Genomic DNA, 14,838 nt, shown 5'->3' with positions numbered 1-14,838 from the left:
TGCCACTAGTCAAAGAAGGAGGAAGGAAGTGGGAAGGATGAGTGACACACAGAAAGAGGAAGGAGAGAGAAAAGGAGGATCTTACACATTGATGGCCCTTAGAAGTTAACAGCACACAGCTCCACTTCACAGACAGGAGACTGAGGCCCAGGAGAGTGGGACAGCACACAGTGGATCTGGCGGAAGCCAGTGGGAGGCCGGCCTCCCCAGTCTCACTGCCCCCAGCACAACAGAAGAGCGGGCAGCAGCACTCACTGGCAGCAGCACTCCCACCCCTACCCCGAGACACAGAAGCTGGGCCAGGCTCCCCGGCCCTGCCCTCTGCCCTCCAGCTGGCACCAGTCTCTTCTTGCCCCAGGCCTCGTGGAATGGGCTGGGAGAGCAGCTGGGGCCCCAGGAGGGGAGGCCGGGCTTACCTTGCACCTGTGTCTGGTACACGATGAAGTAACTGGGAGTCCCACAGCTCTCAAACTCCTCAGCGCTGCACTTCTGGGCACAGAGCTGCTCGTCTTCTCTCTCGTGCAGCGGGAATCGGGTGGTGGGGAAACCGCAGTGGCAGGCAGTGCCCGCGAGAGCCGCCAGCGGGTACTCCTGGGGACGGAGTGGGAGAAGAAGGAAGAGTCGTCACGTCCTTGGGCCATCTGGGCTCCCAATGTCCACTTTCCCCCCACTCAGGGTCCCCAAACCTTCACCAGGAAACCCTGCCTTTATCATCATTTCACCCGATCCGTGTAATCTCTGTATCGTTATTTATTTGTTTCCTTGAAGTCAGCTCATTTCTTGAAACCTACGTTTCTTTTTTTGGTCTTTTTTTTTTTTTAACATTGTATTGAAATCAGTGTATACACCAAGAAATGGACATAAAAGTGTACATATGAGTTTTCTGTGCTCCAAGTACACTCAAAACCGACACCCAAGTTAAGAACAATATCATAATTAGTACCTCAAGATTCCTCACTATTCCCCGCACTCCAGTTTCTTAACAAGGGAAAAAAGAATATATTGTCATTTACCTGCTATGAACCAGTGAAGCAGTATTTATAACTAAATACCAAATGATGGGTCATCCGTGCAATTCTGATACTTGCTCTGAATATTAACTTCCACAAATAAGAGAAAACGTGGGATTTGTCTTTCTGGGTCTGGCTCACTTCATTTAGCACAGTGATCTCCAGTTGCATCCACCTTGCTGTGAATGTCAGGATTTCACTCTTTTTTGTAGCTGAGTAATATTCCAGCGCCTGTCTGTACCACGTCGCCTGTATCCACTCATCAGTTGATGGACATCTGGGTTTACTCTATATCTTGCCTATTGTGAACTGAGCTGCTATAAACATGGGAGTGCAGGTAACCCTTTCATATGCTGCTCTCATTTCCTTAGGATAAACGGAACTCAAATTGCAAAGGGACCTTGGTGTTGCTACCCCAGGTATTCCTTGTGGACAAGTCACAGCTGCATACAGTAAATGCAAAGAGTGCAGCAATCCACATCTGTGGGCTCAACCGACTGTGGATGGAAAACACTTTTAAAAATCTGTATCTGTGGGGCCGGCGCCGTGGCGCACTAGGTTAATCCTCAGCCTGCAGCTCCGGCATCCCATATGGGTGCTGGTTCTAGTCCTGGTTGCTCCTCTTCCAGTCCAGCTCTCTGCTGTGGCCCGGGAGTGTAGTGGAGGATGGCCCAAGTGCTTGGGCCCCTGCACCCGCAAGGGAGACCAGGAAGAAGCACCTGGCTCCTGGCTTCAGATTGGCGCAGCTCTGGCTGTTGTGGCCATTTGGAGAGTGAGCCAATGGAAGGAAGACCTTTCTCTGTCTCTCTCACTCTCACTGTCTGTAACTCTATCTGTCAAATAAATAACAATCTTTAAAAAAAATCTGTATCTGTACTGAACGCACACAGACTTTTTCCTTGTCGTTATTCCGCATCCAGTGCGGTGACTGCTGACCTGCGTCGGGTATTACATGCCATCTGGAGATGGTTCACAGGCACAGAGGACATGTGTAGGTTGGATGCAAATACTACGCCGCTTTACGTCGGGGACTCGAGCATCCTCAGATTCTGGTAGCTGCAGGGTCCTGGAACCAATCCCCTGTGGACCCTGAGCAAAGACTGTAATTAAATTCTACCTGGGCACTCTCTGCCACGATTCTGAGCCTGAGGTTGGCTCCACCTTTCCTGCAAAGGGGAGATTAGTGGAGGATAGAGACATTAAAGGCACTTTAGCGTGGAGACAGAGCTGTCTCCTGGAGGACTTGAAAGAGAACTGAAAAAGAAATGGCTCTCTCAGTATCATGCAATATTCCACGGTAAATGCCCCCTTGGTCTGACAGAGACACAGCACTTGCACTTGGGGGAAGCTGTCTGAATCCGTTCTCTGAAGCCAAGGAGAATACTGATACCAATGTGTGTGCAGGGTTTACAGGGAGGGCTGCTCCTGACTGCTTCATTTGCTCTACAGAGCAGCTACACAGGAGCAGGGCGGACCTGAGGGTTTGAGGGCAAGGAGCTGTCCTTGTCAAATTTGCCTCTAAACCCGACCCACAGCTCAGAGTCCTCCCTGGTAGCTGGAAGAACTGGGTAACAGATCAAGGTCACACCTGTGTATACGGCTGGATCCAGTGAGACTTGTCACCACAGGTTTGGTTTCTTTCTAACAGATATTAAATATGACTTGTGGTACCTAGCTGGAGAGAGGAGGGAGGGAGGGGGAGAGAGAGAGAGAAGAGAGAGGAGAGAGAGGAGGAAGAGGGAGGGAGGGAGGGAGAGAGAGAGAGAGAGAGAGAGAGAGAGAGAGAGAGAGAAGGGGAGGCACTGCTATGCAGGTGCATCCGTATGGACCATTTTCTAACTAGCAACCCACATGGTACCTCCCTGACCTGTTAAACTTCAGGGCCTCTACCACGTGGCAAAGTGGCTCTCTATATTCTACCATTTGGTCCCTTCAGTGTCTCTCCTGTAGTGCCCAAGGAGACCAGACCAGAGACAGCGGGGAGCGGACATCCGCAGAGGGCTTTCCTGTGCACTGATGTGCGCCTATGCTCCTCCCCAGGCTGTGCAGCTGCACTGTCACACTTACTTGCCTTGACCTCAGCGTCTCAGGCTTGTTTGTGCACTCACTTCCAGCCCATCTGCAGCTTCCTCTAGGGCCCTCAGGGAGTCAGAAACATGCACCCGGAGGGGATGCCACGTGTGTGGGGGACTCCATGATGGCCACGCCTCCTTTCACCTCACAGATGCCTCTCCCCACCTTCTGGGATGCCCGTGAGGAGCACAGGGAGCACTCAGGAAAAGCTGGGCAACTTGAAGGAGTCTGGTGCCCGGGCACAGCTCCTGGAAGCCTCCCTGTGGTCACTCAGAACTTGAGAGCATGGCTTTGGAGTCAGTCCCAGAGGTCGACCCCAGCTCTGCCGCTCTCTTGTGCCATGAGCTTGGGTAGGTGACTTTGCCTGAGTCTCGGTTTTCTCAGCTGCGGAGAGGGGATGGAGATACCCAATGCCCAGGACTATCAGGAGAAGGAAGCCATGGGAGCCGGGGTGCGAGGGCTGCACGGAGTGTGCTCCCAGCAAGCTGCAGCCTCTCAGGCTTCCTCAGGCTGGTTCAGGAGCATCCCTGGGAGGAACAGCCAAGCAGGGCTCGGGGCAGGAGGGGCAGCCAGAGGTGGTGAGCTCCGAGCACTCAGGAGAAGCAAATGCGAATGCCAGCGTTCTGGGGGACAGGGACCACCCCGGTGCCAAGCCTGGGGCTGGCACATAGCGAGTCCTCATTAAACCTTGGCAGAGAGTAAATGAAATGCCCAACTACTTTAATGTGGTGGGGAGGGGACAGTTCACTCATGTAGTCGGCTCATCCTGAGGGATACCTGGGCTTCCCTGGACGTCGCCGAGTGCCACTGTACGCTCAGTGCTGCGCTGGGGTTAGGGTGGAAGAACATACCAAGTGTGCAAGGCCCCGCAGTAAACCGTCAGCTAGTAAGGATCTCAGGCTGAGAGAAGGAACCATGGGTCATCCAGGGCAACTGCTATCCCACGCCCAGGGTTCTGGGTGCTGCCCCTGCTCGCACACCTCCAGGGACGGGGAGTCACTTTGGCCCAAGGTGGGACTGTCCCTGCCTTTACCTGGCCATCTTCTACTCATGCGTCCAGGTCTGGTTCAAATGCCACCCTCCTTACAGAGCATCCCCTGCTGTTAGACACACTTCCTCCCCACGCAACTCCAACCCCTCGGGTCCACAAGAATGGCCACATCCCTCTCCCCCATCACAGGTCATAACCCACGGCCATCCCCACCCAGCCATTGCTTCTCCAGCGGGCATTTCGCTCCCTCGGCTGCTCCTTCCACTCGAGCTCTGTGAGCAGATCTCTGGGCTCACCTTCTCCGTGCAGAGATCCACGCACTTGTCCACGGACATGTTCGGCATGGCGGCTGTCACGGGCAAGGCCAGGGAGAGGTTGTCGGGCCTGCGGAAGCAGCCTCGGAACACCGCGCTTCCATCTGAAGAGCCGGAGGGAAAAGGAGTAGTCAGATGTAGCAGGGGTCCGATCTGGACAGGGCCAGCGCCTTCTGATAGGAGCTCTTGTAAACTGAAGCCCAGAGAAGGCAGGAGTCTTGCTCGGGGTCACACAGGGAGCAGAAGCAGAGGCAGAGACAACAGCCACATTTTCTGTTCCTGAGCAGGTCTGTTTACGGTCAATGGGATCGATAATTCAAAGAACGCTTCCCTCAACCCAGGCAACTGTGTCAACAAGCCAGGCTCAGAGGTGGAGCTCCTTCCCTTTTCTTTGTTAGCATGGCTATGCCTCAGACTCAGTGACACCAGTTCTCCATTCAGGGGACTGACACAGTCCATGGAAGATTTCCATGGCTTTGGTGGGACAAGCACAGTGTTTGAGGATGGAGAGACTCCAAGGGCCCAGGGCTGTACTCTCTCTCCTTGCCTGCCAGTACCAGGGTTCCCCTCTCCCTCCCATCATCCTGAATCTTAGCGGAAAATCCCTGCGTCTCAGGAGTCTCTCCCTACCTAGTGCTGAGTATCCACAGTCTGCAGGGGACTGATATATCTGGAAGACGGAATCCAGAAATACGTCAGGTGCACAGGAGGAAGCTTGGAGGTCATCGCTATTTCTTCGAGAGAAGATGCCCCGGCCAGGGGAGAGGAGCCAGTGGTGGCGGTGGTAACTGGGATGTGGCTAACTCATGGTGGGGGGAGGGGTGTCCCTCTAGGGCTCAGTTTCCCCACATATACAGAGGGAGAAGAGGTTAGGTTATGCAATGACACTCAGGCCTGCTATCCAGGGAGCATCCAGGGAGGTGTGAGGCCACCTCTGATGCCTCCCACTGCTGAGGCCTCAGTGGCACTTGGTTTGCAGAGGAGAGCCCTCCACAACCCCCTAACGCCCCTGGTGCCCCATGGAGAAACACTGGACAGTCTCCCATCCTGTGGCCTGGGGCACTCAAGGGAGGCCCTGTAAGGTGATGTTCACAGAATGTGTTGGACGATGCGAGGGCAGGGAGGAGGGGAGTAGGCATTGTGGCTAATGGTTCACAGCAAAGAGGCAGGTGAATCTCACTCAACCAGAAAGCTCAGTTATCCAGAGGCTAACTCAGGCCACGGGGCACTGAGATGCTGGCCTTGCTCTGGGAGGCACTCGTGTTTTTTGGGTCCCTGTTGAGGCTGATGCCAGACTCCATGTTGGGCACTTGGGACCCATCTCTGTCTTCCTATGAGCCAGGCACGGCAGGTGCTCTGGCTGGCTCCATTTTACAGGTGAGAGAACTGAGGCTCAAGGAGGCTTGTGGGCTTCCAGTGCCACAGAGTTATCAAAACCAGCTTTGTCTGTCTCCAAAGCCGAGACTGATTCCAAGAACAACAATGCTAATCCCGTTATTAGGATTAGATGCTCATATTAGTATCATATTAGTGTTGCCATGTGTTGACACATGCTGACTGCCAGGAGCTAGGCTGGGAAGTTCACCCATTTTTACAGATAAAGAAACTCAAGGCTCAGAGAGCTGAAACTGCTTGACACAGGTCACCCACCAGGTGAGACCCAGTGCCGAGATGGGATCTAAGTCTGCCTCAGTCTGTCCCCTTGCCCTTTTGATGATATCGTCAAGTACTCTCCGGGTGCTAGGCATCGTGTACACCTGATACATCTTAGCCAAGGGAAACCCTCTGACCTCTATCAGGAAAATCCCATTCTCCCCATTATACAGAAGGGTGGACAGAGGCTCGGGGGGCAGGACCTGATTCAGCCAAGGCCACACAGCTCCCAGGCAGCAGCAGCAGGACTCCAATCCGGGAATGTCTGAACTCTGAGCCTGCACACCCTCCTGGGCTGTCTCTCTACAGAGCCACTGAGGTCTTGCCTTAGCATTTCAAGGCACCATGGCTTTATCCTTCCTCGCTCCTGCCCTTCCTGTTCATACCACTTTTGACTACAAAGCATTCAGGAAGTCGGGACTGTCACTCCGAGGCCACTCGGCACCAGAGTCGGACTCTCTTTAAGCATCCCCAAAACGTCCAGAGCTTGACCTCCGAGTCTTCAGAGCCATCATCAGATTGTTGCCCTTTCTCTTCCATGGCAGGATCCTGTTTGAGGGACTGTCCCCCAAGCCCCCGGGGTCACAAGCAGGAGGGTGGCTACAGGCAGCAATTTGGGGGTTGGAGCCAATGGAGGCTCCTCCAGGGCTGGGGCAGTCCTGCGGCCACTGTAGGTGTCCCAAGCCCACTTCCTCTTGTCCTCTGAGTTGGCTCCTCTCTAAGTCCCCTCCCATCATCCTGTTGGGGTCTCAGACTACAGAATTAAGAAGAAGTCAAGGCCAGGTCAAAAGCAATGGGGGTGGGTGGGCACAAGTATGGGTGTGTATCTGGCTATGCAGTGATGGGGCTGACTTGGGGGGCAGCTGAACACCGAGGGCATGGGGCATGACACCAATGTGTTTATGGCTCTGGGCACCATCTGTGTCTGTGCATGTGAGTCTGAGTAACATTGTGTGTGTCACAGCGGCACTCATGGGCTCACATCCAAAAAACATGGATGCGGACTCTGACAATGTCAATGAGACCCTGTGGGCCAGCTCATATGTGGGGAAGAGGACTCTGGGGCAGGTGTGTGTCCCCCTACCCGGCTGATGGGACAGTGAGCATTTGACTGTGGCTGTGGCATCTGACTGGGTGCCTCTGTGAGCAGCTGTGTGGCTGTGCATCAGGCCTTATGGAGGTGAGTCTCAGCATGGCATGTTTGCGTGCACGTGGATACAACCACCCCAGGGCTCTCGGTGGGTTGCCTGGCAACCAGCTAGCTGAGAGAAGGGCATCCCTCTCCCAGCAGGCTGTACCTCAGCCAAGCTCCCTCCCAACCGGCTCAATGACACCAGGGCTTTCGCAATCCCCTGAACAGCCAGCACCTATTCTGGAACAAAATGTTTATTTCTCCGACGCAAACGGAAACGCACCATATGAAGAAAAAGAGTGAGCCACAGGATGGGTGGGTGTCTCTGCTGGAGGCCAGCCCAGTTGAAGCCTCTCCCCAGGGTGCCAAGAACAATGGAGACCCCTACGCCTGGTGCCTACAGCCAGTATGGGCCCAGCAGATCTCACGTAGGAGCCCCTGCCCCAGTATGCGTGCCTCTGATGGCGGGCATGTAAATGCTGCAGGGAGCTCACAGTGATCTTGGGGGCCCCTGCTGTTAGGGGCCACCCCTGCCTCCTCTTACAGACACGACCTTGAGTAACTGGAGGCACCGGGGCATCTCTCAGGGTTGCATGAGCCCTTGTGCTCTTCACCTGGGCTTCCGTGGCCAACAAATCTGCCTTCTCCCCTGCCCCCCAGCTGGGTACCATCTCTGGGCTTGCTCTTCTGAAAGGGCCTCATTAACATGTATCTCCAGGTGGCCTGGAGGGGCCCAGCCCTGATCCAGGGTCTCAGAAGACTCCTTCTAGCCTGAGAACACATCAGGAGGCCATGCACGTCCCTGGCCTTGCAGGTTGGGGAACAGAGACTAATGACGAGGAGACACAAGTTCCAGGGCTGGCTGTGTCTCCTCTCTGGAAGCCAGTGTCTTGACCTGCATGGGAGGCAGCCCTCTGCCATGGTGCCCACTAGCAGCTCCGCCCTTCCCTGCCTTTGAGCCCTGGTGAGTTTCCTCTAATGCCTGAGCTTCGGTACAATAGGGGCATGGATATTCAGAGACGGACAGGAGTGAGCCTTGTGAGCTGTGGGCACTGAGCAAGGGGTGGTTAAAGGGCTGTCCTTAGGCTGAGAAGGAGAGGGGAGGGCTGGGGAGCCCCTGCTCTGGCAGGTCTCCTGCAGCTCGCCTGGGCATCAGGAGGCCACACTGCAAGGCTGGGAGGAGGAAGTAGACTTTGTAGGCTGAGCTCCTGGGACACCGGTCTCCCTTTGACATTTAAGCATCTGCTAATGAGTCCCTGACTCCCCTGGCTTAGAGAGCTGGGCTTTGCTGAGTGCCCTGAATATCAAACAAGGCAAGGTTTGCAGAGGCCTTAAAGGGCTGGAGGCAGATGAGAAACTACTGCTTAGGGGTCTTAGGTGGAGGTGTGTGCTGGGGGTGGGGTGGGGAGGCTGAATTCCAGGAGCAGCGGATCTTCCAGATAGAGGACTTCCCCGCATTCTGGCCTGTCCTGCTTTTTAAAAACATTTAAATTTAAGAACTTACTTAAAAATTTAACAGACATAAAATTGTACCTATTTATGGAGTACTATGTGATATTTCAGTACATGTATGCATTGTATAATATCCAGTCAGGGTAACTGCATTTAGCTCTTCAAACATTTGACGTTTCTTTATGTTGCAAACATTCCAAATTCTATCTTTTGTTGTTGCTTTTAAAAGATATATTTATTTATTTGAAAGGCAGATTTGGGGTGGGGGGACAAGAAACAGAGAGGCATCTCCCATCTGCTGATTTACTCCCCAAATGGCCACCACAGCTGGGGCTGGGCCAGCAGCCTGGAACTTCATAGGTCTCCTACGTGGGTGGCAGGGGCCCCAGCACCTGTGCCGTCTTCTGCCGCCTTCCCAGGTGCATTAGCAGAGAGCTGCATCAGAAGTGGAGCAGCCAGAACTGGAACCGGCACTCATGGATGCCAGCGTTGCAGGCAGTGGCTTAGCCTGCTGTTCTGGCTCCCTGCTATTGTTTTTTCCCATTTTGCTTTTGGGAGATGCCACATGGAATCATAGAAAGCTTCCTGATGACTCGGAGAAAGGTTGGAGGAGCTTCCAGGCAGGCAAGGGAACGGTGTAGTTCTGTTCCCCGGGGTCTGGGGGTGATTTGAAGGTCGTTTCTGTCTGTAGGTGGTTCCCCATGGTGTTTTGGTAACCTGGACACTGAGGCTACTCACAGTGGCCAAGACCCTAATCTTCCTGCTTCTGGGGTGGGCACTTGGCACAGCAGTTAGGATGTCGCTCGGGATGCCAGCATTCCATATCAGAGTTCAAGTCTCAGCTCTGCTATTAATTCCAGCTAATGCACACCCCAGGTGTGTACTTGGGTCCCTGTCACCTATGTGGGAGACCTGGGTTAACTTCTTGGCTCCTGGCTTCAGCCTTGCCTGGCCCCAGCTTTTGCAGGCTTTGGGGGAATAAAGTAAGAGATGGCAGTGTTCTATCTCTTTCATTTTCACTTTATCTCTCTGCCTTTCAGATAAACAAAATAAACTAAAAAAAATTTTTTTTTTAAATCTTCGTACCTCCACATTTCCTCTATCCGTACCAGGGGTCACCTGGTTTTCCCCTTTGGTGCTGAGAAACATCTCTGAAAATGGAAGGGAAGTTTCCAGTGGGCCCCATGGCCTGCCTGACACTATGGTGCACAGAATTTGGGATTTCTACAGTAGTGGGAAGACGCCTTCCTATTTGCACAAAGCTCTGGTGCCCCACAGAAAGGCACTGGCTTTAGGTTGGGCAGACCTGGCTCAGCCACTTCCTTAGCTGCGTGTCCTCGGTGTCTACACTGCACCAAGCCTCAGCTTTCCTCAGCTCAGTTCCCCAAATCCACCCTGCATGGTTGGGTGGGAGCTCACACAATGGTATTTATAACAGTGCCACCTAACAAGTGCTCCGTCAATGTTATTTCCTGTTGCTTTCTCCGGGGGTGGCTACATCATATGTCATAGACACTGTCAGTGTCCCCAGTAAGATGCCTGTCACTGGCACTCATCATTCTAGCATGGGCAGAGAGTGACCATGACTCTGTGCTTTATAACTTAGGGGGAAACAGGCCAAACCGGCCAGGGAGTTGACCTCCCCAGGGGTCATCCTTAGCCAGTGACAGGTGAGAGGCAGAGAATAAACCCAGCAGCTTGCGGCCCCTCAGCTAGGGCAGCACTGAAGCTCATTCTGTACCATCTCCTAGAGATCTCAGAAAGATGCAGCCGTAGCTGCCCTCATTAGAGGACCTTTCCTTCCCTGCTCACTCTCCACTCCCTTACACGTGCATCCCGAATCACCAGCAAGGCAACCAAGGCTTGTGTCTTTGCTTCTGGGGGATCCCAACTTAAAACGTCTTGGGTGTGGGGTGGGCACTTGGTAGAGGGATTAGGTGCTGCTTGGGATGCCCACATCCAATATCGGAGTGTCTGGTTCAAGTCCCATTCCCATGCTTCTGAGTCAGCATCCTGTCCATCCTAGGAGGCAGCAGGTGATGCCTCAAATACCCAAGTATTCCTGTCACCCATGAGGGAGACCCGGACAGAGTTCCAGGCTCCTGGATTCAGCATGACCTGGCCCTGGCTGCTGCAGGCACTTGGGGAGTGAACCAGCAAACGGAAGACCTCTCTGTGTGTCTCTATGCCTTTCAAATACAATGAAAAAAAATTTTTTTTTAATTATCTTGGATCTTTAAGCATTTTTAATTCACAAGGAATGTCCCCCTTTTCACAGCCCACAGTATGCATGGACGGCATTCCCTGAGGTCATGCACTGCCCAGCCCATGGCAATGTCAGAGACTCTGAGCAGCGCCTTCCTAATGACCGGCCCTTCCTAGACAGCCACAACAGAGCTGACCACAGCAGCTGTGTGCTCTACGCCACACATGCTCTATGTGGTGCAACAACCCATGAGGTAGACGATACCATCAGCCTGGCCTGCAGGCTGAGACACTGAGATTTAGCAAGCTGCTGTCACTTTTCCAGGTTCACAGCTAGTGGGGAGCAGAGCCGGGGTTTGACCTCCGTCTTGCCTGACATCACATCCCAGTTTCTCACCTCTCTGCTGTTCTTCAGGAGGCCTGCCTGATTCTAACACAGTGGGGGCTCCAGAGACCCCCATGCCAGTCACCTGAATTTCCCAGAAGCCCTCTTAGGGCCCCATAGTAGGACCCAAGGACAGCAGAAGGCCACACCCCACATTCTGACAGTGTCAGCTCCTTGCTGCCGGGCTAGCTGGGACGGTGCATGACCGCAGCAGCTTGGGTCTTTTACTAGCAAGAGGCGGGCAGAGCAGCCATTCATCAGCTCCCTTGGCTGGGGGCAGACGAAGAACAGCCCGGAACCAGCTGCAAGTGTCTGAAGTCCTGTCATCTCTTTGTTCTGGGGCTTCACAAAAAAAGAAAAACGAGGCAAATGTCACCAGGCATCAGCTTAGAGGCAGGCATGGAAGAGTTCTCCATGGTTTGAAAGAGGCCACCACCCCCTGGGTAATTAGGCCAGGTTCTACTGTATTAAAGACGCTGGCGAGGAGGAACGGCAGTGAGCTGGGAGCTGCTCACGGCTACCTAGCTACCGATAATCAGAGAGAGATTGGATGGCACAAAGAGCCTAAGTGTCCGAGGAGAATTCAAACCAGCTATTTTTAGACACTACCAAAGGCTCCTGCAGGCTGTTAGAAATTCAAATAGCTCGAATTGGGTGCTTCTCACAGTGAACTGGGGGAGTCTTCATTAGGAAGAGGGGGCACCATGCTAGACACACTGTGTCTAGACTTTATCTCATTTTAGGTTCATATCAATTGTACAGGTTGGAACTGTCCCCATGTTACAGATGAGGCACTCAAGGCTTACAGAGATTCAATAGCTTGGCCAAAGTCAACACAGCAAGTAGATGAGAGAGCTGGATTAGGAATAACGCCTGCTGATTCCAAAACCTGCATCACCCAAAGGGGTTCCCTGACTCCCTGGATTTTGCTTATTAGGGAATAAGAGAAAATCAATTTCCCCTGCTCACTGTGCACAAGGAGAAAAAATTCTATCACTTCCCTCCTTTGCCCTACACAGGGGAACACCTGAAGACACAAACACATGTCTTTCCAAGAGGAAGTAGAAGCCTCCAGGCCTGGCAAGAAAACTAAACATGCTCCACCAAGGAGATGTAACTTTCCCTGATTCCCAGAAGCTGCTGGAATAGTCCATGAGCACGAGGCACAAGCATGGCACAGTATTCTCCTGACTTTATAAGACAAAGCACCTGCCAGAACTAACAACAGTGCAGGCATCTGCCATGTAGGTTGTGAACTGTAAGTCGGGATCTATCTTTTCAGTGCCTATGTAAACCTCATTAAAGTGCGTGTTGAGGGCAGGGGGGACAAAAGGAAAACCCAGTGTAGCCCTTGGAGAAGCTGGTTTGCCGTTGCAGGGTTCCAGCCAGTGCCAAAGGAAGGTCAGCACCATGGACAGCCACACACCCCCAAGGGCCGGCCCTGCTGAGCTCCCTGTCTAATGAACTTTGCAGCACAAATCCTGAGAGCATCCTTCAGGCAAAGGAAATTCCTTACAACATCCTGCAAAACCATCCTGCTCTTTAATCACCTAGTGAGTCTCGCCCCTGGGAGGAGAGCTTTACTTGCCAACACGTTTAGCTAACTGCTATCTATGCAAGATGTAATGCCACAGAGAAAGTCCATTTCTTGGACATTTTGTAACAAGGGCAAAAGAGTTCTCAAGCCCAAGAATCTGGGTCCAGGCAGAAGAGCAGGGCACCTGCACACATGTGTCTGTCAAACCTTTCAGTGCTCTTGCTACCACAGGAAGATTCCATCCCCCCAGAAACACATGCTGGCTTCCCATGCAAACCTGGTCTCCTCCTCCTCCCATCACACACACACACACACACACACACACACACACACACGTGTGCTCAGGACATAATGAGTTTCCTTCAGCTCTCTGCAACCACTAAGTTGTGTCCAGTGCCACAGCTCAAGGTAACCCAATTAGACCAGTGTTTGTACCACCTAATGACTCCACAGAGGGAGTCTGGTTCCCCCAGATCTGTTTCCTGGAGCGTTTGCTCATTTCCCTGCCTGCTGTAACACACTTTAGGGGGTGTGTGCCAGTGACAGGGAAGATGTCCCTCTCTGATTTACTTGCGTATAAAGAATATAGAGGCATAGGAAGCTAAGGGGCCACTGAGTCAAGACAAAGATGCTGAGATTCCATATTTCTTAGAGGAGTTGAGCTGGAGCTCAATGTTTCCCCAAAAGAGAGAAGACAGAGTCCTAAATCCAGTACAAGAGGTCAGGGTGTCTACAAACCAGGGTCCGAGACCAGGGTTCCAACCCAAGTTCAGTCCCTAAGAGACCCTGTGGTCTTCTCCCCTGCTCCATAGTGACTTGTCTTGGGTCAGTGTTTCCTTCCCTTCTCCACTGGGCAAAATCCTAGGCATCTTCCAAGGCCCCAGTGAAATGCCCCTACTCCAGCCCATTCCATTTTCCAGTTCTGCACTGTAGGCCACCGTTTTTACAAGTGTAAAATGTGGATATGAGTGAGAAAGGTGATTCCAACACGACTCCCAACACACGACCACTGCTGCCCTGGACTTCTGCTCATGGCTCTCCCTTTCACCCCGGGACTCCTGCGAATGAGTCAGCTCAGGTGCTGCTCCTTGGGTCCTGCAGATGGAGCCTGTGCAGTCTTCCGCTTGTGCCCTCTGTGGTTAAACCAGTCCCCCACTAGATGATGAGCCCACAGGGGACTGGGTCGGTGCCTTCCTTCCCACTGCACCTCTCTGTACCCAGTCCACAGAGGAGCCCACTGAGTGTTCTGGTTCATGAGTGGTCCTGGTGCTTTTTCTGCACCACCATACTGCCAACTGGGAGCTCACCAGAAGACCCAATCCGATATACTGCTGCCCATCTGTCTCCTGTGATACGCTCAGCCACAGTAGCCTCGAGGTGAGCAAGGCTGATGTGTTCTTAAAGAGTCTCCAGCTGAAGGTGCCCCACCTTCAAACCCTATTCAGGATTATGCAGAGGGACTGGGGTGGGCTCAGAGAACCCAGGACAAAGATGCTCTTCTCAGATGGCACACAGCTGGGGAAATGTCCTGGCAGGCTCGGGAACTGCCCCCAGCAACCACCCAGGCCCCCCACTGCCACAGGTGCGGAACACACCTCATCATAGCAGATTCTAGTGATCCCTGTCTGCTGTGGCTTGTATGTTTCAGCTTTGACGGTCCAGGAAAATGTTGGGATATCAGGTGCTCACAACAGTGAGTGCATGCGCGTTGAGAGAGAGAAAGAGAAAGAGAGATCACATTACCCAGCCAACCTGAACTTGAACTAAAAAGAGGCCTAGGCCCTGTCTGGATGACACGTACACAACCTGTTCCTTGTTATCTATCTCAGCCTCTGGCACGAGGATGTTTTCCTGGAAGCGGCTTGGATGGTCCAAGTGTCACCATCAAAGTAACAAATATTGGCACGGAAAGGGTGGGTTGTGAGGATGACAAAGCTGCCTCCAAGTTAAAAGCTCATGCCACCAACAGCCAAACCAGAAGCCTACTGGGTGAACATTCTCCAGCCTGGGTTAGACGACCCATCTTTGACTCTGCCAGCCAAGCCTTTAGACCTGAACTGTGGCAGCTGTGTGTGTGTGTGTGGTG

General features: G+C 53.0%; 1 protein-coding gene across 2 annotated transcripts in view; it reads right to left on the bottom strand.

Annotated features, from left to right (window-relative positions):
• WSCD2 (WSC domain sialate O sulfotransferase 2) overlaps window positions 1-14,838 on the bottom strand; it is a 132,006-nt gene that overhangs the window by 20,113 nt on the left and 97,055 nt on the right. For both annotated transcript variants that reach the window (XM_008249349.5, XM_017338066.4), the window contains exons 5-6: window positions 4,371-4,492; window positions 417-591 (exon numbers count right to left, since the gene is read on the bottom strand). In XM_008249349.5, coding sequence (XP_008247571.2) covers window positions 417-591; window positions 4,371-4,492 — 297 coding nt within the window. The remainder of the gene's footprint in view (window positions 1-416; window positions 592-4,370; window positions 4,493-14,838) is intronic.

Source organism: Oryctolagus cuniculus, chromosome 21, assembly GCF_051225735.1.
Source record: "Oryctolagus cuniculus isolate XC-2025 breed Fujian yellow rabbit chromosome 21, ASM5122573v1, whole genome shotgun sequence".
NCBI lineage: Eukaryota > Metazoa > Chordata > Mammalia > Lagomorpha > Leporidae > Oryctolagus > Oryctolagus cuniculus.
This window is presented reverse-complemented; position numbering and strand designations above follow the sequence as displayed.